This window comes from Ochotona princeps, chromosome 25 (genome assembly GCF_030435755.1).
Source record: "Ochotona princeps isolate mOchPri1 chromosome 25, mOchPri1.hap1, whole genome shotgun sequence".
NCBI classification, from domain to species: Eukaryota; Metazoa; Chordata; class Mammalia; order Lagomorpha; family Ochotonidae; genus Ochotona; species Ochotona princeps.
The window spans coordinates 17,859,244-17,879,025 of NC_080856.1; the positions used below are offsets into that span (position 1 = coordinate 17,859,244).

Consider the following 19,782-nt stretch of genomic DNA (forward strand, 5'->3'; position numbering starts at 1 on the left):
GGCTACAGTGAATGGAGGACAGGATGAATTTAGTAGCTGTGGAATCAGATGAGCTTAGGCTTTGATTTTCCTTCCTTCCTTCTGTCTTGCCTGCCTGCCTGCCTTTATTTTTCTCTTAGAGAGAATTCCCATCTGCTGATTCATATTCCAAAAGCCTGCAGAGTTTGGAGCTGGACTTAGGCCAAAGCCAGGAACCAGGAACTTAATACATGGCAGGAACCCCGTTCCCCGAGTCATCCCTGCTGCTTCCCAGGGTCTGCATTTACAGGAAGTTAGAAATCAGGAGCCACAACTGAGTATTGATTTAAAAAAATATTCATTTTATTTATTTGTTGGCAAGTCAGATATACAGGGAGGAGGAGAGACAGAGAAGATCTTCCATCCGTTGGTTCAGTCCCCAAGTGGCCGCAACGGCCAGAGCTGAGCCGATCTGGAGCCAGGAACATCCTCCAGGTCTCCCACATGTGCGCAGGATCCCAAAGCATTGGGCCGTCCTCGACTGCTTTCCCAGGGCACAAGCAGGGAGCTGGATGGGAAGCGGGGCTGCTGGGATATTAACTGGTTCCCTCGTGGGATCCCAGGGCGTGCAAGGTGAGGCTTTAGCCACTAGGCTACCATGCTGGGTCTCAAAACCAAGTACTGAACTCGGACACTCTGATATGGAGTGTGGGCTTTTTGACTGCTCGGCCCAATGCTGTGCCTGTGGTAAGGAGTGATGGGAGGACGATATAATAAAAGGAAAGAAGGAAACATTTGATGGAGACACATTCATTTTCTTAAATACAGTGGTAGTGTCTCGGGCTTATACATGTCTTAAAACTTAAAACTTGTATGGTTTAGGGCCCGGTGGCGTGGTCTAGCAGCTAAAGTCCTTGCCTTGAAAGCCCCGGGATCCCATATGGGCGCTGGTTCTAATCCCGGCAGCTCCACTTCCCATCCAGCTCCCTGCTTGTGGCCTGGGAAAGCAGGAGAGGACGGCCCAAAGTTTTGGGACCCTGCACCCGCGTGGGAGACCTGGAAGAGGTTCCAGGTTCCCGGCTTCGGATTGGCGCAGCACCGGCCCGTTGCGGCTCACTTGGGGAGTGAAAACATCGGACAGAAGATCTTCCTCTCTGTCTCTCCTCCTCTGTGTATATCCGGCTTTCCAATAATAATAAAAAAAAAATCTTTTAAAAAAACTTGTATGATTTAAATATGTACAGTTTATATTCCTGTTACTCTGTAGTTAGTCATCTGGGGCTGGTGGTCAGCCTAGCATTTCAGAGACCAATTTGGATGCTTGCATCCCATTTTGGAATGCCTAGGTTCTCTAGCTGGCTGCAGCTTCCTGTTCGTGGAGACCCCGGGGAACAGCACTTGGGAGACCCAGGTTGACTTCCCAGCTCCCAGCTTCAGCCTCAGCCAACCCTGACCATTTTGAGCATTTGGAGTGAACCACTGGATGGGTGTTCTCTTTTGCTTTCTCTGTCTCTCTCTTCCCCTTCTTCATCTCCCACTTCAAATTTTTAAAAATCTAAAAGAAGTAAAAAAGAAAAGAGTCACATGTCTACTGTGTATGTAAATATATACATATCTTAACCTAACAGTTGGTCTCTTTTCCCTATCACTTTTTCCCCTTCTTTTTCTTCTTAAAGAATGGTTATGTACTTATTTGAAAGTCGGTTACAGAGAGATCCTCTGTCTGCTGATCCACTCCCCTGATGACCACATCAGCCCCGGCTGGGCCAAGAGGGAGCCAAGCATAAATCATCCATAAGTTTCAAATTATGCTCTTCTGAGCAGTGATGAAATCTTGCCGTGGATGTAAATTGTGTTTCTTTGCAGCACACAGAGCTGCATGTGCCACTGATTCATCAGTCGGTTAGTAGCCAGCACAGTGACAGGTCATGGTACTGCAGCGATTTATAGAACGTGGTGTTATCTGTGTGGTCTCAGGCATCCACTGGGAGTTTTGGAACATAATCCCCCAAGTGGAAGGGACTGTAGGACAGCTTTGGCTTTTTGCCATGCCAGGGAGATTCAGAAATAGATGTCTGTGGTGCAGTCAAGGTAACACTCACTATAAAAAGAAATGCAGTACTGGCACATACTTCTCAGAAAAGCCTTAAAGCACCATATTGAGTGAAGAGGTAAGATTTCAGATTGTGTGATTCCATTTACATGAAATGTCCCAAAGCTGCACTAAGAATGGTAACCTTTGTACATTGCAACTATCATGAAAGCCAGTGATATGTACCCGTTATTGGGTTACGGTGGTGAAGCTTTTGTTGCCCTAGCAGCAGAGTGGTTGGGCATTTGCAGGGAGCAATCTCTGTAGTACTCTCTAGGACATCCAGGCTGCCTGTCTGATTTCTTCCTGGCCGTTGACTCATAACTATCCTGTCAGTGTGTACGGCCATAGTGAGCTCTGTTATATAGAATTGTTGTCTACCACAGTCCCTTTTCTCCTGCTCCCCACAAAAAATCAGCATTTGATCTTATATCCCTGGTAGTATATAATAGAAGCTTGAAGTTTGTAACATGCAGCCCAGATCATATTGTCACAGCTGATACACTGTCACACCGAAGAAACCATTCGGAAGGAAGGAGTTTGCCTGCCCTGAGCCGTTGGTGCCTTTTCTTTCGGGTGCTTACAGGCAGATGCCGGTAGGGCTGCCTCCTGCAGATAACTGTCCTTCGATTCCTGAGCTAGGAACTGGCTCCTAACCCTCTTCTCTTTTTTCCTGAAAGAATCACTGCACAAAGACTTGCACACCTGAATAAGTGCTTGATGAACTTTAAACTGGGGAACTTCAGCTATCAGAAAAACCCACTGAAACTAGGAGAGCTTCAAGGGAATCACTTCACCGTTGTTCTCAGGTAAAGAGCAGAGATTGCTGTGCATAGCAGAGGGTCCTGTGGGGTTACCTTCAGTTCCAAGGCCCAAGCTTTCCGGGACTAGGCACAGTGATGCCAAGGGAGGGCAGAGCAGGACACCCCTCCGCAGCACGGCCTGGGGCAGGTACCCTGTGCTGCAGTGCCGTGCGGAAGGCAGCCCAGGATGCCTGGGTAAGGTGCCTGGACCAGGCAGAGGCACAGACAGGGCAAGGATGTGGCTGTCACTAGGAGCAGTGCAGCAGGGGAGAGCTGTGCTGAGTTTTCAGTTCAGAACCCTGAGGAAGTGTTCCAGCTGGTGAAGCACTGTGGGTTTACTAAATCCAACTGAATTATGAACTTTTAAGTGGCAAAAATGACAAATTTGTTGTTTCATTTATTTTACCTCACATGAACAAAGGGCAGACACTCAGGAGGTAGAGAGAAAGCTACGCGGTGGTCAGGGAGAGACATACAAAGCAAAGCCATAATTGTTTGTGGGACACATCCCTGTGTTGGACTGTAAATGTTTCTTTCCAATGACTGGACCGCTGCAGAAATGTAACAGGAACTGATGAGCAAGTGCAGCATGCCATGAACTCTCTCAAGGAGATTGGATTTATTAACTACTATGGAATGCAAAGATTTGGAACCACAGCCGTCCCCACATATCAAGTTGGAAGGTATGGATTTAATGTGTTTTAATGCCTGAAAGAAATCCAGTGGAAAAGATCAGTTACAAGAGAATTGTTGTTGATCTTTTCAAGTATTTCTGGATTCCCTAATGTCTGAAACAAATGAATCACTTGTGTTCTTTTTGGATAACCAAATGATCTCACAGGCTAAAACTTATGAGAGTTCAGAATGATACCCAAAATTTTTTTCTCCCTCCCTTGATTATATACAGGAAACCTATTTTTGTAACAGGTGTGTTGTGGGGTTGGTGGCCCAGGAACAGGCAGTTGGGTAACTGAGACCCAGAGTGGCCAGAGACGATGTACTTCATTGTGCTTGCTGAAGGTTATTCTCAGGATATAACAGTTTGAATAGAATGTGGCTCCTGAATCATGCAGACAGTCAATTCCCAAAGCCAGAAAGTAATGGTACCAAGAGGGCACAGGTCAGCAAAAGTAAGGCAGGTGAGTTGGACTTTGTCAGAGTGTCCTTTATACGAATGTTTGTTTCTCTGGATTTGGTGTCTGGAAGGTGGGCCTAGAGGGAGGTTCTTAGGCCCTAGAGGTGTTGTGGAAGGGAGTTTTCAGGGCGGTGTTGGTTGTGTAACTGAGACGGGTCTGGTTCCCTCCCTGCTTGCTGTGTGACCCTTCCTGCACACACAGTCCCCACAGACATCTGACCCCACGAGGCAGCCTTATCCTGAATGATGAACCACCAAGACTAGGAGCCAAAATAATCTTTCTTGTAAGTAGTTGGACTTAGGTTATTTCCATTGTAGTATCCAAAAGCTAATGGGCTCATTTATTTTATTTTATTTTATTTTTTTTAAGATTTATTTATTTTTATTGAAAGGCGGGTATACAGAGAGGAGGAGAGACAGAAAGGAAGATCTTCCGTCCAATGGTTCACTCCCCAAGGACTGCAACGGCTGGAGCTGAGCCAATCCGAAGACAGGAGTCAGGAGCTCTTCCGGGTGTCCCATGTGGGTGCAGGATCCCAAGGCTTTGGGCCGTCCTCGACTGCTCTCCCAGGCCACAGCAGGGAGATGGATGGGAAGCAGTGCTGCTGGGATTAGAACTGGAGCTCATATGGGATCCTGGCACATGTAAGGCGAGGACTTTAGCTACTAGGCTACTGTGCTGGGCCCAAAATAAATTTGTTTAATGCATTTAAAAAAAATATTAAGACCTAGCCCATGAAGATTAAGTATTAAGTAAGATAGTTAAAATTCACAGTTAATTGGAAATCAAAAATTAATAGAAAGAAATTTCTGAATTGTAATAGGCAAAACCTCTGTAATCATGATCCAAAGATGAGAAATCTTAAAAGGACAAATTTTCACAATTATAAACAAAGTACAAGTATGTAGAGGAGGTTAGTATGCTGCTCATGAGAAAGTTGAAGGAAAATGTGTGCTGTTGCTACACCCACAATACACAGGAATATGTGTTAGCAGGGTTTGATTTTTAAAGGTGGGAGAGCAGGTGAACTTTCTTACATATTAACTGGCATTTTATAATGAAAAGTAAAGATAATCTTATTGTAATGAAAACAAGAATGTTTGTGTAGAGATGTTTTATGAGAGGTTTCAAACATGTTTTTGCACGTAAAAAATTAATCTTGGTTCCTAAAGATACTGCATATAACAGTAGTATTTATAACGTTACAGTATTTGGAACTGGAATGGTATTAAATGTTTGGAGTAAGCATATTCTTAAGTTTTCAAAGTTTTTTTTAGCATGTACATTTACAACCTATAACATTAATTTTCTGCTTGCTTTTAAATTTAATGTAAAGTTATTAAGGCAAGTTGATTCTTCAGTGACATACACATTTAGCTACTTAATTCAAAATGAAGTAAAATAAATGCTGTTTGATTTTAGAGCTATACTACAAAATTCCTGGACAGAAGTCATGGACTTAATACTGAAACCTCGTTCTGGAGGTAAGAATAAAATAGTAAGAGTGCATGGCTGTGTATTCATGGATTTGCCTTGAGTAAAAAGCATAGGTACAAATTGTAGTGATTGTTTCAGAATTTCCTTGTTATTACAATTAAGATTAAAAAGATGGTGTATTTCTTTATATTTTTAGAAGTTGCTAGATCTATATAATTGAGATTTATCATTTATCTTCCGTTTTTTGCTCTTTGGCTCAATCTAATTTCTCAATTCATGAACAAATAAATACGTTAAAATAATAAAGTAATTTTCTTTCTTCAATAAAGAAAGGACCATCCACCTTTGATTGTTGTGGTACAGCCTCGTGACTTGGCATAAATTCCTTTTTGATTTCTCGTGTGTAGCGTTAGCCACAAACTTTGCAACGTACTAAAAACTAAATAAAAAAAGGATTTAACTACTGCTTTACAAGTTGTCAGATATAACTGTGTAAAAGTAATTATGCTTGATTTGGGTGATCATTCATTTGTAAACTTAAAAAATGATGTGACTTTAAGAAATCTTACTCATTAAACTTGAAAGCAAGTGGGAAAAAGAGAAGCTAAGAAGTTCAAACTACAGGTTTTTGTCAAAGGTTGAGCCACTTATGGTAACAGTAAATCAGGTAAGTGGCTTTTTCTGTTCGCTGCAACAGTGGCATGTTGGTTGAGCCGATAGTTGGATACAGCCTTTCTGCATTGGCCACGCCCTGAGAGTGGTTCTAAGGCCACAGAAGTTCTTCCCAGCACCTGCACGACCACTGGCATTTTCTAGCTGTGTGTACTCTGTGAAGCTGTTAAATTACACAAGTTTTGGTATCAGACACATTGTTTAATCAGAGCCCTTTCTCCCCCACAGCTGAGAAAGGATACTTGGTGAAATGCAGGGAAGAGTGGGCAAAGACCCGTGACCCAGCTGCTGCCCTCAGAAAGCTGCCAGTGAAAAGGTGTGTGGAGGGGCAGCTGCTTCGAGGACTTTCAAAATACGGAATGAAGAATATAGTTTCTGCGTTTGGCATAGTGAGTGTGACCTATGAAGTCGGGCAACGGCCTGAGACAGCTTCATGCTCTTGCTAATTTTGCCTTACTGAATGGAAGGAGCAGAGGGGAAATAAGGAAACTTTGGGGATCCCCAAGAAGTGATTTACTCAGGAGATACTCATTCAGACCCCGGAAAGGGATGAGTAATTAGACGGGGCAATGCTTGGGTTACTTATTAACAGTGAGGACACCAGGAAGCATTCGTGTATAGGCTGTGATGGCTGATGGGAAATTAAATGGTCATGTGAGACACTCAGTATTCAGTCCATAGTCCTTTCTGGATCACATCTATCCATCGGACTGTACACTGCTTGAGTGAGAGGATCGGTCTAAAGATTTATTTATTTTTATTGGAAAGGCAGATCAGATTTATGGCGAGGAGAGACAAAGATCTTCCATCTGCTGGTTTATTCCCTAAATGGCCACAATGGCCAGGCCAGAGCTGAACTGATTTAAAAAGAGAGCCAGGAGTTTCTTTCAGGTTTCCTACATGGGTGCAGGGTCCCAAGGACTTGGGCCATCATCTCTTACTTTCCCAGGACATAAGCAGGGGGTCTGGATGGGAAGGGGAGTTGCCAGGAAATGAATTAGTACCATACCCATATGGTATCCCAACGCTTGCAAGGCAAGGATTTAGCTGTTGAGGCATCACACCATCTGGGTCAGTTTAGACTAACCAGGAGGGTCAGTCTAAATGGTTGAGTTTTATTCCAGCTTAGTCTTTTGGCTCAGCAGTGGGTACTAACTTGGCCAGTGTAGCCTATACCAATCTGGAAACAGGTATGATCGAAGACATATTACAGCTTAGCCCTTAAATTTAAGTCTTAGTTACATTTTTGGTTGTTATCAAGAAAATAACAAAGCTGGGCCTGACACAATGGCTCAGTGGCTAAATCCTCGCACGTGCTGAGATCCCATATGAACATTGGTTCATGTCCTGACTGCTCCACTTCCCATCCAGTTTCCTGCTTGTATCCCGGGAAAGGAGCAGAGGATGACCCACTTGCATGGGAGACCTGGAAGAAGTTCCTGGCTCCTTGCTCCTGGCTCCTGGCTTTGGATTAGCTCAACGCCAGCTATTGCAGCCACTTGGGAATCGAACCAGTGGATGGAAGATCTTTGTCTCTCTCTGTCCTTCTCTGTAAATTTGCCTTACCAATAAAAATAAATAAGACTTAGAAAACAGCAAAGCAAAACAAAAATACCAACAATATTCTTGCTACATAAAATTTGTGGTCAATTCTGTCACTTAAGTCTTCCTAAGAACTGCAGGACATATAGTACTGTTAGCTCAGTGACTGGTTTGTCAGTCCCTTGAATTTGAAGGTGGAGTCTTTGGTTGAAGGTGTAAACTCTATAACAGTTGTTGAATTTGCAAGTGTGTGTGCTTTGTGGGTAACCAAGCCAAGTGCTGTGAGTGCTTGCAACCCATAACACTGCCTGCTCTCAGGAGTTCAGTCTAACGTTTAATGCCTGTGTCAGTCACTATTTCTCCAGGTAATTAGAAAAATGAGATTTAAAGTATGAATTTGTGTCCTAGGAGCATTATTAAGATGTACTGAACAACAGTGCAGTTCTTTTTTTATTCAGAGTATTTTTTTTCCTTGCACATTTTTTTTCCAGATACCAAGAAATAATCGCTTAATGTATATTCATAGCTATCAGAGCTATGTGTGGAATAACATGGTGAGCAAGAGGATAGAAGACTACGGGCTGAAACCTGTTCCAGGGGACCTTGTTCTCAAAGGAGGTAAAATAGCAAGTGTTGCTTAGCCAAAGTAGGATTCAGTTATTTGACTTGAACGACTTTAAAGTCTCACCTGACTGCTAGTTGATGCAGGGACAATTAATAAATCTTTAAATGAAAATGTGCACATCTCATTTGAAGAGAGCCTATGGACACCATTTGTTCAACTACAATAGTTGATTGTGACCAACTAGTAGCAAAAATCTCTTTCCAAGCTTTAATCTGTGTCTATCAAATATGTGTGCATACCTGAGTGTATGCCAGCCTCTCAGTTTGCTCTTGACCAGTACTAAGGGATTTCCTCAAGTGCAGGTCAGACTGGAGCCAGCTTGCCGGGTGCACCATGATCACGTGAGTGTTCAGTGCGGCCCTGGCTGCAGTGTGTGACACAGCGCCAGTGTCACGGTTGCTGTGGATGGTGGCTGCCCTGCACCAAGACCTTGGCCTCCATCTTCTCACTTAAGCCTCTCAGTGTTCCTGATTTTTTTCCACATGAGGACATAGTCATTTGCCCAAGGTTCCTTCCACAGCTGATTTAAAAGTGGAAAAGCTGAGATTCAGAGTCAAGTCTGGCTTCAAGGTTATTGTTCTGTTGACAACCTGGCTACCATCCAACAGCTCATGCAACTCATGACTTGCATGCAGACTTTAAAAACACAGTAAGGTTTTTAATTTGTTCAACAATCTTTTTTTCTACTTTTTAATTAAGTAGGTTAATTTTTTAAATTTGAAAGTCGTATATACAGAGAGGAGGAGAGACAGAGAGGAATATCTTCTGTCTATTGATTCACTCCTCAGGTAGCCAGGAGCCAGAAGCTTCCTCTGGGTCTCCCACACAGGTGCAGGATCCCACGGCTTTGGGCCGTACTCGACTGCGTTTCCAGGCCATAAGCAGGGAGCTGGATGGGAAGCAGGGCTGCCGGGAATAGAACCGGTGCCCATATGGGATCCTGGTACATGCAAGGCGAGGACTTCAGCCACTAGGCTACCACGCCGGGCCTAAGAATCTTTTTTTTTTTTTCCTAAGTCCAACATTTTTCCCTCACTCAGTATTGATCAAGTTTAGTGTATTCTAATGTCCCATTTGCCACTGTATTTTATTTTTTAAATATAGGCTTTTTGAAAGATTTAGGAATGTATGTGTCTATTTGATAGGCAGTGTGACAGATAGTTTAGATAGGTGAATTGGGAGATCGATACCTTCCTCTGTGGTTAACTCCCCAACTGGCTACACAGCAAGTCTGGGTCAGGCTGAAGCCAGGTACCTGGGAACTCGAGTCATCCTGGTCTTCAGGGCCCTCCCAGCTGCATTAGCAGGAAGCTAGACTGGCAGTGGAGTAGTCAGCACTCAAACCAGCACTGTGATGTGGTTGCTGGCATCTTAAGTAGCAGCTTAAGCCATTAAGCCACAAGCCCCGTCCCAGGCCATTTTTTAAAATTGCTTATTGTTTAAAAAAGTGCATCAATTTATGGATGCTTTTCCAAGGGTCTTTTGTAATGTCGAGAAGGGCACAGGATCTGATTTTAAATAGTGGGTCTTGCTAAAAGAGAAGAAATAAGCATTGTTCAGGGCCATGTGCCATGAATATGAGGTTAAGCCTCTGCCTGCAGTGCCAGCATTCCATATGGGCTACTGTTCGAGTCCCGCTGGCTCTCTTTCCAACCCAGCTTATTGCTAATGGCCTAGAAAAACAGCAGAGGATGATCCAATTGTTTGGATCCCTGGACTCGTGGGAGATCCTGAAAAAGTTCCTGGCTCCTGGCTTCAGACTGGCCCAGTAATGACAGTTGTGGGCATTTGGGGAGTGAACCAGCAGGTGGAAGGTCTTATTCTATCTCTCATTGTGCTTTTCAAATAAAAATGAATAAATCTTTTAAACAAAGAAATAAACACTGTTCAGTTTTCACTAAGAGTTCTTTAAGTCTTTGATTTGTTTTTCTTTGTTAAGAGTAGCAAAGACAGTGGATATGTCTCCTAACTTACCTTACTCTTTTGATGTTTCCCAGGCCACTGATCCTGCACTGATTTGTACTTCTGACTTAAAGATACAAATGTAATTTTAGGAGACTGAAAATATTGTCTGTTTTCTTAAATTTTTTTCTTTTACAGCCACAGCCACCTATATTGAGGAAGATGATGTTCACAATTACTCCATCCACGATGTGGTAATGCCCTTGCCTGGCTTTGATGTTATCTACCCAAAGCATGAAAGTAAGTGACCTGTGTGCAGAGAATAGTTACAGCAAGTGTAATATGATTAAACCACTGGCTGCCGAGAGTGGGAGGAAGAAAAACAAAGTCAATACTTTAAATCTAATTTTCCGTTAGAATCCAAGACTGAAAAGAATCAGGGAGGTTCTGTTGGAAGTCACAGAGTCCAGGACCTGGAGTTCTGACATTGAAATACAGGAGAAGGGCATCAGACTCTGGGAGAGTGAAGAGTCCTCCTTATTCTCTTGGCGTTCCATCCAGGATGCCAGCCAGTGGGATGGTGGCCACCCTCAGGGAGAGTGATCTCCTCTGCTCAGCCTGCCAACTCCTCAAACACTGACCTCCAGACAGCCTGGTGCATCCCAGTCATTTTTTTTTTTAATATTTATCTGTATTAAAAAGGCAGATCACATTCACAAAAAGAATGAGAAGAAGATTTTCCATCTGCTGATTCACTCCCCAAATGATCACAGTGGTAGGAGCTAAGCTGATCCAAAGCCAGGGACCAGAAGCTTTCTCCTGCTCTCCCAGGCATGTGCAGGATCCCAAGGACTTAGACTGTCCTCTCCTGCTCTCCCAGGGCGTAAGCAGGGAGCTGGGTGTAAAGTAGAGCAGCCAGGACATGAACTAGTACCGTACCCACATGGTGTCCTGTTGCGTGGAAGGTGAAGGTTTAGCCAGTGAATCATTGTGCTGGGTCCAGCAGTCCAGTCATTCTTAATAAACTACGCACATATCCCTTTCAGCAGGAAAGAGATGAGGTTAACGTCAGGAGAATCCCTGACTTAAATAATGCCTTAGTGGCCTTCTGTCAGCTTGACACTATGGAACAGTCCAAAAAAAACCAAAATATTGTTTGCTCTTCACCAGAAGAAATTTGGCTACTATAAATTAGAACATACATCATCCAAGGGGGAGCTGGTAATTGGTGCAGCCACTGAAGTTGACACTTGCGATGCCTGCATCCCAGATCAGAATACCTGGACGTGCGTCTTGGCTGCACTGCCTACAGAGCAGCATCCTGCTGATGTGCACCCAGGGGGACAGCACGCTGATGCCCCAGGAACTTGAGTCCCTGCCACGCAGGAGGGAAACCTGGATTGAGTCTGTTGCTTCTGGCTTCAGCTGGGCCCAGTGGCTGTTGTAGCATTTGAGCAGTGAACCAATGAATGAAAGATCTCTCTGTAGCTTTGCATTTCTTTTTTTTTTTTTTTTTTTTTTTTAATTCATTAATTACATTGTATTACATGACACAATTTCATAGGTACTGGGATTCTCCCCCCTTCACCCCAAACCCTTCCCCCATGGTGAATTCCTTCACCATGATGCATAACCACAGCTCAGGTTCCATTGGGATTCCCTGATTACAAGCTCACACCATACAGAGTCCAGCATCCCACTGTCCGTTCAAGTTCAACGGCCTCTTAGGCCCTCTCAGGTTTGAAGGCAGAGCCAGCAGAGCGTCACCTCGATCAATTAGAAGCTCCAACATATCATCAGCAACAGTCCAGGTATGATGAGGCTGGTGCAGAGTCCACTGATTGACATAGTCCATCTTAGAGTTTCCCCTTGTCCAGTTTTCCGCTGCAAGCATATAGCTGAGGTGGTTGATTCATCTACTCCATCTTCCATCTTTTCTTGGTTAATGTTTTGATTTCTCCATTTTGTTCAGGGGAATCCCCAAAGAAACTTTGAGGCATTCCCAGTCCAGGCTCCTACATGTACTACTAGTAAGCACAGTGCTCGCCACAGTCCATCACTCCGATCAGCTGGTGGCTGTAACCCCTGGGTTGGATCTATTCTGAGCCCCGACCTCCATTGGAACCAATGAGTATTGCGGCTCTCCCCGGCTCTGCCCATCACACACTAGTCCCTCACCTAATGTAGCTCTGCATTTCAAAGAAAGTGATATATAAATTGATACCTTTTATTTATTTATTTATTATTTTATAATACAGTTCCATAGGCTCTGGGATTTCCTTTCCTCCCTAGCAGAATCTCTTCCCCCCGTCGCCCTGATTTTCCTCATATTATTACAGTGGTATAATCCTTTATAAAGAGTCACACGTCATCATTCTGCTATTAAAATGTGTTTGTAGATAGGGAAAATGGCAGAGTCCAGCATCCTGTTTTCATTGGGAGTCACCTGGTTACGATAATTTCTATTACACAGTTACTGTAAATCCCCTTAAATGAAATCGCTAAAATGAAATCAGTAACAATGCTGTATGACCTGTGTGTCACTGAAGAAATTAATAAGGAAAAAACACTTGAGGAAATAAATATAAAAATAAAAACATCAGAGCCCATGAGGTGTAGCAAGACCAGTATTAAGAAGGACATTTATAATATCTCCCTTCATTGTCCCCTGTGCTCTTTACATGGGGCATGTCACTGTTGGCATAGGCAAGGGTAGAAAGTTTAATATTCTGTTGTCTAGGTATATATATAGATCTACTTTTATTCAGTTGTAGAGAAGCATTCTGTTGATATTCTTTGATTCCTGGTACTCTGGTTTCCTTTACGTCCTTCACTGATAAGATTACAAGTATGTTTGCTTACCTTAGTTTTTGTTTTACCTTCTTGGTGAAGCTTGCCTTGTATTAGAGTGAACATATGGTATTAGTCCTTATGGGATAGGCTTATTTCACTAAGCATAATGGTCTCCAATTGGGACCATTTGGTTGCAAATGATAAAAGTTTGTTCTTTTTAAATAGCTGAGTAGATTCCACAGTTTATGCAGTGCTGCTTAGATGGGCCTCTCGGTTGTGTCCATGCTTTTGCAATTATTGATTATGCTACAGTGAATACAGGGGTGCAGGTTGCTTTCTCATGTGTATGTATCAGTTCTTTGGATATATTCCTAAGAGTAGGATTCCTGGTTCATATAGTAGGTAAATTTTCAGTTGCCTTGGTATTCTCCATACTGACTTCCAGAGTGGCTGCAGCAGTCTACAGTTTCACAGGCAGTGGAGTCGGGTTCCTTTTTCCCCACATCCTCACCAGCAGGTGTTGTTGGTAGTTTTCTGTATGTATACCGTTCTCAGCCTCAGTCTGTAGTTGGTGCTGCCTGGCTGGTTCTCTTAGCTGCTCGTGCAGTGTTCCTCTCTGTCTTGTCCTGCTCACTGTGGAGCAAGCAGGTCTGTGGATTTACTGCTGATAGCTGTGCTAAGGTTGCTGCTTGAAAAGTTAGCTCTGCCAGTAGTTTCCCAATTACTGCGTTACCAGGGCTGCTCAGATGCGCTACCAGGTGTGCATGTCCCTGTGGGACTTCACCCTCCAGTCTTGTATTATTCTGGTGGGTCCTGGTGTTGGATTTGAGCTGCTAGGTTGTAGTGCTCACCGATGTGAATGTGTCTGAGCTGGATGGGAAGCAGCGCTGCCGGGATTAGAACTAGCACCCATATGGGATTCCAGTGTGTTCAAGGTGAGGATTTTAGCAGCTATGCTATTGCGCTGGGCCCTTGGGTCTCTTTTAACACATTTATTTTTAGCTTTCTCTTTCAGAGGTGTTTGAAGTCTGTGTATTGGGTGTGTTTCAGCTGTCAGTGTGTACAAACATAGTTCAGTAATTTGGGAGAGGCAGTTCTTTGTGATTAGCTTGGCAGTATACCATGATTGGTTGCAAATTTACCTTGCAAGTTGACCAGACCAAAGCTGGAGTTCTGTTCTAGTCCCTGATATTAAAGTACTGCATTCTGACTCCACTGAACAGATTTTCAGATTACAAATTACGATGACTAATTTACGTAGTACCATCTCTAGCTGAAATTGACATCTTCCTCCATTACTAGTCTCATTCAAGGAAAGGTGCTGATGGGCTGCATTGTAACGCACGTTTCTCTGTTTACTGTCAGTCAGAGATGCCTACAGGGAGATGCTCACAGCAGACAATCTTGACATTGACAATATGAGACACAAAATACGGGATTATTCCTTATCGGGTGCCTATCGAAAGATCATCATTCGTCCTCAGAATGTCAGCTGGTGAGTAACAGCCTGGAATGAAATACAACTGAGTTATCGTTCCTTCTGAGTAACGTTTTGCATTTGAGATTTCCATGTTTTCCAGCGTTGGAGCCAGCAGATAAGTGTTTCCCAAGTGTTGGATATTGTTTTTATTGTGACTGCTGCTTGGTGTTCTTCACATCATCAGGAACTAAACCTGCTGCTTTGAATGCAAGCTTAGTAGCACTGCTGAATTACTGAAGAAATCTGTAGAAAATGAATTTTTTTTCCTATTTCTAAAACAAATGTGCTGATAACTGTCTCTGAGCAGATTATTTCAACTCCAGTATTAGTCAGTTACTGATCTGATTGCTGTATTCTTCTCAAAGTGTATCTATTTATTATTTATTTGGATGTCAGAGTGATGGGAGTTGGGGCAGGGAGACCTTTCATCCACTGGTTCACCTACCAAGTGGCTGTAAAGGCTGAGATGGGTCAGGCAGAAGCAGAAGTGTAGAGCTCTGGCCAGGTCTTTCACATGGGTAGCAGGGACTCGGGGACATGGGCTGTTTCCCACTGTTTTTCAAGGCGTATTAGCAGCCTGACACCAGAGTGGAGGGTCGATGCGGTAGTCTAGTGGCTGAATCCGATATGAGCCCTGGTTTGTGTCCCAGAGGCCCCACTTCCCATCCAGCTCCCTGCTTGTGGCCTGGGAAAGCAGTCAAGGATGGCCCAAAGCCTTGGGACCCTGCACCTGCGTGGGAGACCTGCAAGAAGCTCCAGAATACTTGCTTCGGATATGCTCAGCTGTGGCTGTTGCAGCTACTTGGGGACTGAATCAATGGACGAAAGATCTTCCTGTCTAAAAAACAAACAAACAAACAAACAAACAAATACAAAAATCTGAAGTAGAGCAGCTGAAACTCAAACATCGCTCATGGGATGCTGGAGTCACTTGTGGCAGCTTAACTCACTGTACCACAACTCCAGCCCTGATTATTTGACTACCATGTATGGAAAGGAAAATACTTGTGTTCATTTTGAAATATTTTATTAGCTAGAATTACTTAAGATGTTACTATTTCTCCATGAAATCTTCATACTAGACCCATAGCCAGCATTTTTTTTTTTCTTTGTGTCCCTTCCCTCTTCTCCACCTCCCCTTTTTTTTCCCCTTGGTGTGGGTAGGTTAGCAGAATTGGCCTTGGTTTTGCTAACACCAAAGCGTATTTGTTCGTTGGCAGTAGGTTGTTAGTACTGATAGTCATGCATCTTTTAGATAGATGAGCATCAGCTGTCTTGATGCTTCATTGGAGTATAGAGACAATAATTACAAAAGTCTGCCGCTGTTCCATTTCAGCAATAGGACCTGTAATTATTTCCCATGAGCCTGTGGGGTTTTGCTTGAAAATAACTGGTTAAGAATAACATATTACCTCTTCTCATGATGCACACTCAAGGTCACTTTTTGTATGTTTTGAAGGGAGGTTGTTACATATGATGATCCTAAAATCCCGCTTTTCAACACGGACGTGGACAACCTGGAAGGAAAGCCGCCACCAGTGTTGGCGTCTGGTAAGTCAGTTGTGAAATCAGTTCTCATGCGAAACCTTGTTTGCTTCCACGCGCACCACAGCTCCCCCACTCCTGTCACTTCTGTGTTTTGTCTCCTTAGCTTTCTAATCAGGAAAGGTTGGTAAGATGGCAAACTGAATATAAATTCACCTGTGATGAGATGATTGTGATGTTAGATGACTATGTATTTTCTCCTTGTGTCCCAGAGAGTTAGCAAAGGTAAGCAGTGATTCAGGAAGGGGAAAGGACTATTTAGCCTTTAAGTTAGGATGTTCACTTGCCGCATTAGAGCCTCTGGGTTTGAATCTCAACAGTGGTGGCTCCAGAGGGAGGCCTGCCATCCTTACGGGAAGCCTGGATTGAGTTCTCAGCCTCCAGCTCCCAGCCCTGGCCACTACAGGATTTTCAGAGTGAATCAACAGACAGGAGCCTCGCTATTAGCTTGTCTCTGTCTCTCCAATCTTTGAAAATTCAGGACTCAAACCTAAAAGTTAAAATTTACCTTCTTTTAAGTTTTTTTAAAAAGATCTAGGAGAGACAGAGAGAGCTGTCTTCTATGCACTGGCTCACTCACTAAATGCCTGTAATGGCCAGAGCTGAGCTGAAACAAGGCTAGGAGCCAGTTTCTTTCCAGCTTCTTACATGGGTGCAGGGTCCCACGGACTTAGGCCATCCCCTGCTGCTTTCCCAGGCCATAAACAGAGAGATGTATTGGAAATGGAGCAGTTAAGACAGGAAGTGACACCCATGTGGAATGCTGGCTCCTGTAGGTGGAAGCTTAACCTGCTGTGTCACTTTGCTGGCCAGCTTTTCGTTTTTGTTTTTTTTTTTTTTTAACTTTTCCATACTTCTAATTTCCCTTTGCCACAGTCTTGCTTTTTTTTTTTTTTTTTTTTTTAACTTTACACACTTTTCTTCCACTTTTCAAGATTTTTTTATTTTTATTTGAAAGGCAGAGTTACAGAGAAGAGAGAGACAAACAAGATCTCCCCAAGTGGCTGCCATGGCCAGAGCCATGCTGATCTAATTTGGAGCCAGGAACCTCCTCTAGATCTCCCACACAAGTGTAGGGTCCTACAGGTTTGGGCCATCTTCTACTGCTTTCTCAGAGCATAAACAGGGAGCTGCTTATGGGAAATGGGACAGCCAGGACTTGAACCGGTGCCCATATGGTATCCTGTCATTTGCAAGGTGAGGATTTAGCCACTAAGCTATTGTACCAGGTCCATCTGCTTTTTTTTTTTTTCAATTTTTATTTATTTTTAAAGAGTTTTTTTTTAATTAATTGAAACACAATGTTGGAAAGAGAAAACGAGAGGCAGAAATCTTCCATCTGCTTGGTTCACTCCCAGAATTGCCACAACGGCCAGAGCTGGGCTTCTCTGAATTTTGGGGCCAGGAGATTGTTCCAAGTCTCCCGTGTGGAATTAGGGGTGCAAGGACTTGAGCTATCCTCCACTGCCTTTCTAGGCTATTAGTAGGCAGTTGATTGGAAGTGGAGCAGCTGGAAATTCAACAGGTGCCATAGCAGATGCTGGTCCTGCAGGCGGAGGCTTAGCATGCTGTGTCGCAGCTCCAGTCCCACCTTTTTTCTTTAAAAAAAAAAAAGCTAATTTGGGAGACAAAGCTACCATACATCTGTTCACTCTCCAAATATCCATGATGGCCTGGGCTGGGCCGGGCTGTGGCCAAAGGTAAAGCACAAGCTGGGTCAGTTACCTGTGGCACTGCTGCTGCCTTCCAGTTCCGAGGAGGCATCATGGAACCCAGACGCTGGTCTTAAGCAAGGGCTTAGCCACCAGGTCCTTTGCGTGGAAGCTGGCAGGTGGAATTCCCACAGCCATGCAGCACTATCTCACAGATCTCTTACATGGGAAATAGAAGCCTGCATCCAGCAGCAGAAGCCTGCGTCTTTGTGGATATGGTATGAGTCTGTCTTTGTGGCGACCTTCATTTTCTCACCTATCTCTTCTTTGTTGCCTGGCAGAAGGCAAATACAGGGCTCTGAAAATGGAATTTTCTCTTCCACCATCTACTTATGCCACCATGGCCATCCGAGAAGTGCTCAAGATGGATACCAGCATCAAGAACCAGACTAAGCTGAACACAGCCTGGTTCCGCTGAGTGTGACCTGCTCCTTACAGAGTGTGCACTGCCCGACTTCTGTTCCTCTTTCCTGAATGCTGATCTTACACAGATTTTGAACCTTCGTGTTAAAGGTTGTTTTTTAAATCTCTTTATTGGTTTGAAGAAGTAATTTGCAGCATTTTTGTGTATGAACAAATCTTGGCGATCCTAATTTTAGCTCAGAGGATATAAATTGTTCAGAATATATTTCAGGTGCTTAAGTCATAGCAAAATATCAGTTTTAGTGGCTTTGGAAGTTAACAGGAGTTTGATTTAAAATAGCAGTCTTTGGTTTTGCTGCTACGCCTTCAACGGAGAACTGTTACTTTTAACACATGCCACCTAGAATGCCATACGTTTGAAGAGCCAATCAGAAGCAGATCTCGACTATGGCTAAATAGATTGAGAGCCCCCATCTATGAATGTGAACACAGCACTTGTGCTGACTTCAATGATAATGAAGCATCTAGTGTTGTACCCACACGAATGACTGTCGCCATTCAGCTTGTGTAGCTGATTGAAGAGCGTGTCCATGCATTGCTGAGTAGTTGTGGCTTCTGCGTTTAGCTTATCAACACCGGATGCCAGAGTTGCATTGATGGGACCTTTTTCTTGATGGAAGCCAGTGTGGCTCTTTTAATGAGTTAAAGCCTAAATCTTAACTCTTGGTGCCTTCTATGTCCAGAACTTCACACAGGGTCAGTCTTTGCTCAGAAACAGTGGGTGAGAAGAAAACTTGGAAAATTTACAAGGGCTGCTTCTGCAAAAAGCATTCACCCTCTCGCACCAGTGGCTTAGATATTTCCTTTACTGGCTGCACATAAAACTCTTCTCTGGGGTGTGAAAAGAGAAACAGGCCTTTCCAAAGTTATGTAACATAATGACCAATTTTTATTTTTTATTGTTTCTAAACTCAAATGTAATAAATACTTTTTAAAAAACGACTTTTGTACTGGATATATAAGTAAATCCAACTTTAAAAAAAACTAAGACTCAGGCCTGGTGCGGTGGCCTAGCAGCTAAAGTCCTCGCCTTGAACGCACTGGGATCGCATATGGGTGCCAATTCTAATCCCAGCAGCTCCGCTCCCTTCCAGCTCCCTGCTTGTGGCCTGGGAAAGCAGTCGAGGATGGCTCAATGTCTTGGGACTCTGCACCCGCGTGGGAGACCTGGAAGAAGTTCCTGACTCCTGTCCTTGGATCGGTGTAGCTGCAGCCATTGTGGTCACTTGGGGAGTGAATCATCGGATGGAAGATCTTCTCTGTCTCTCCTTCTCTCCATATATCTGACTTTGCGATAATAAATAAATATTTTTAAAAAATTCTGGTTTCTTTTAAAAAGAAAAAAATATGTATATATGGCCTGACACAATACCCTAGTGGCTAAATCCTGCCCCAGGACCCTGTGTTGGTACTAGATTATGTCCGGTTGTTCCAATTCCTTTCCAGTTCCCTCATCATGGCCTGGGAAAGCAGTAGAGGATGCCCCAAAGGGTTGGGATACTACACCCATATGGGGGAACCAGGAAGAAGCTTCTGGCTTCAGATCAGTTCAGCTCTGGCCATTGTGGCTACTTGGGAAGTAAACCAGTGGACTGAAGATATTTCTGTCTCCTCTCTGTAAATCTCCCTTTCCAATAAAAATAAATAAATATACATATTTTA

General features: G+C 43.6%; 1 protein-coding gene across 1 annotated transcript in view; it reads left to right on the forward strand.

Moving 5' to 3' along the window:
• PUS7 (pseudouridine synthase 7) overlaps window positions 1–19,231 on the forward strand; it is a 38,303-nt gene extending 19,072 nt beyond the window's left edge. Inside the window, exons 8-16 of the mRNA XM_058654974.1 lie at window positions 2,731–2,859; window positions 3,411–3,536; window positions 5,412–5,473; window positions 6,327–6,487; window positions 8,132–8,258; window positions 10,366–10,467; window positions 14,326–14,455; window positions 15,900–15,991; window positions 17,979–19,231. Coding sequence (XP_058510957.1) covers window positions 2,731–2,859; window positions 3,411–3,536; window positions 5,412–5,473; window positions 6,327–6,487; window positions 8,132–8,258; window positions 10,366–10,467; window positions 14,326–14,455; window positions 15,900–15,991; window positions 17,979–18,115 — 1,066 coding nt within the window. The 3' untranslated portion in view covers window positions 18,116–19,231. The remainder of the gene's footprint in view (window positions 1–2,730; window positions 2,860–3,410; window positions 3,537–5,411; window positions 5,474–6,326; window positions 6,488–8,131; window positions 8,259–10,365; window positions 10,468–14,325; window positions 14,456–15,899; window positions 15,992–17,978) is intronic.
• Window positions 19,232–19,782: the final 551 nt, after the last annotated feature.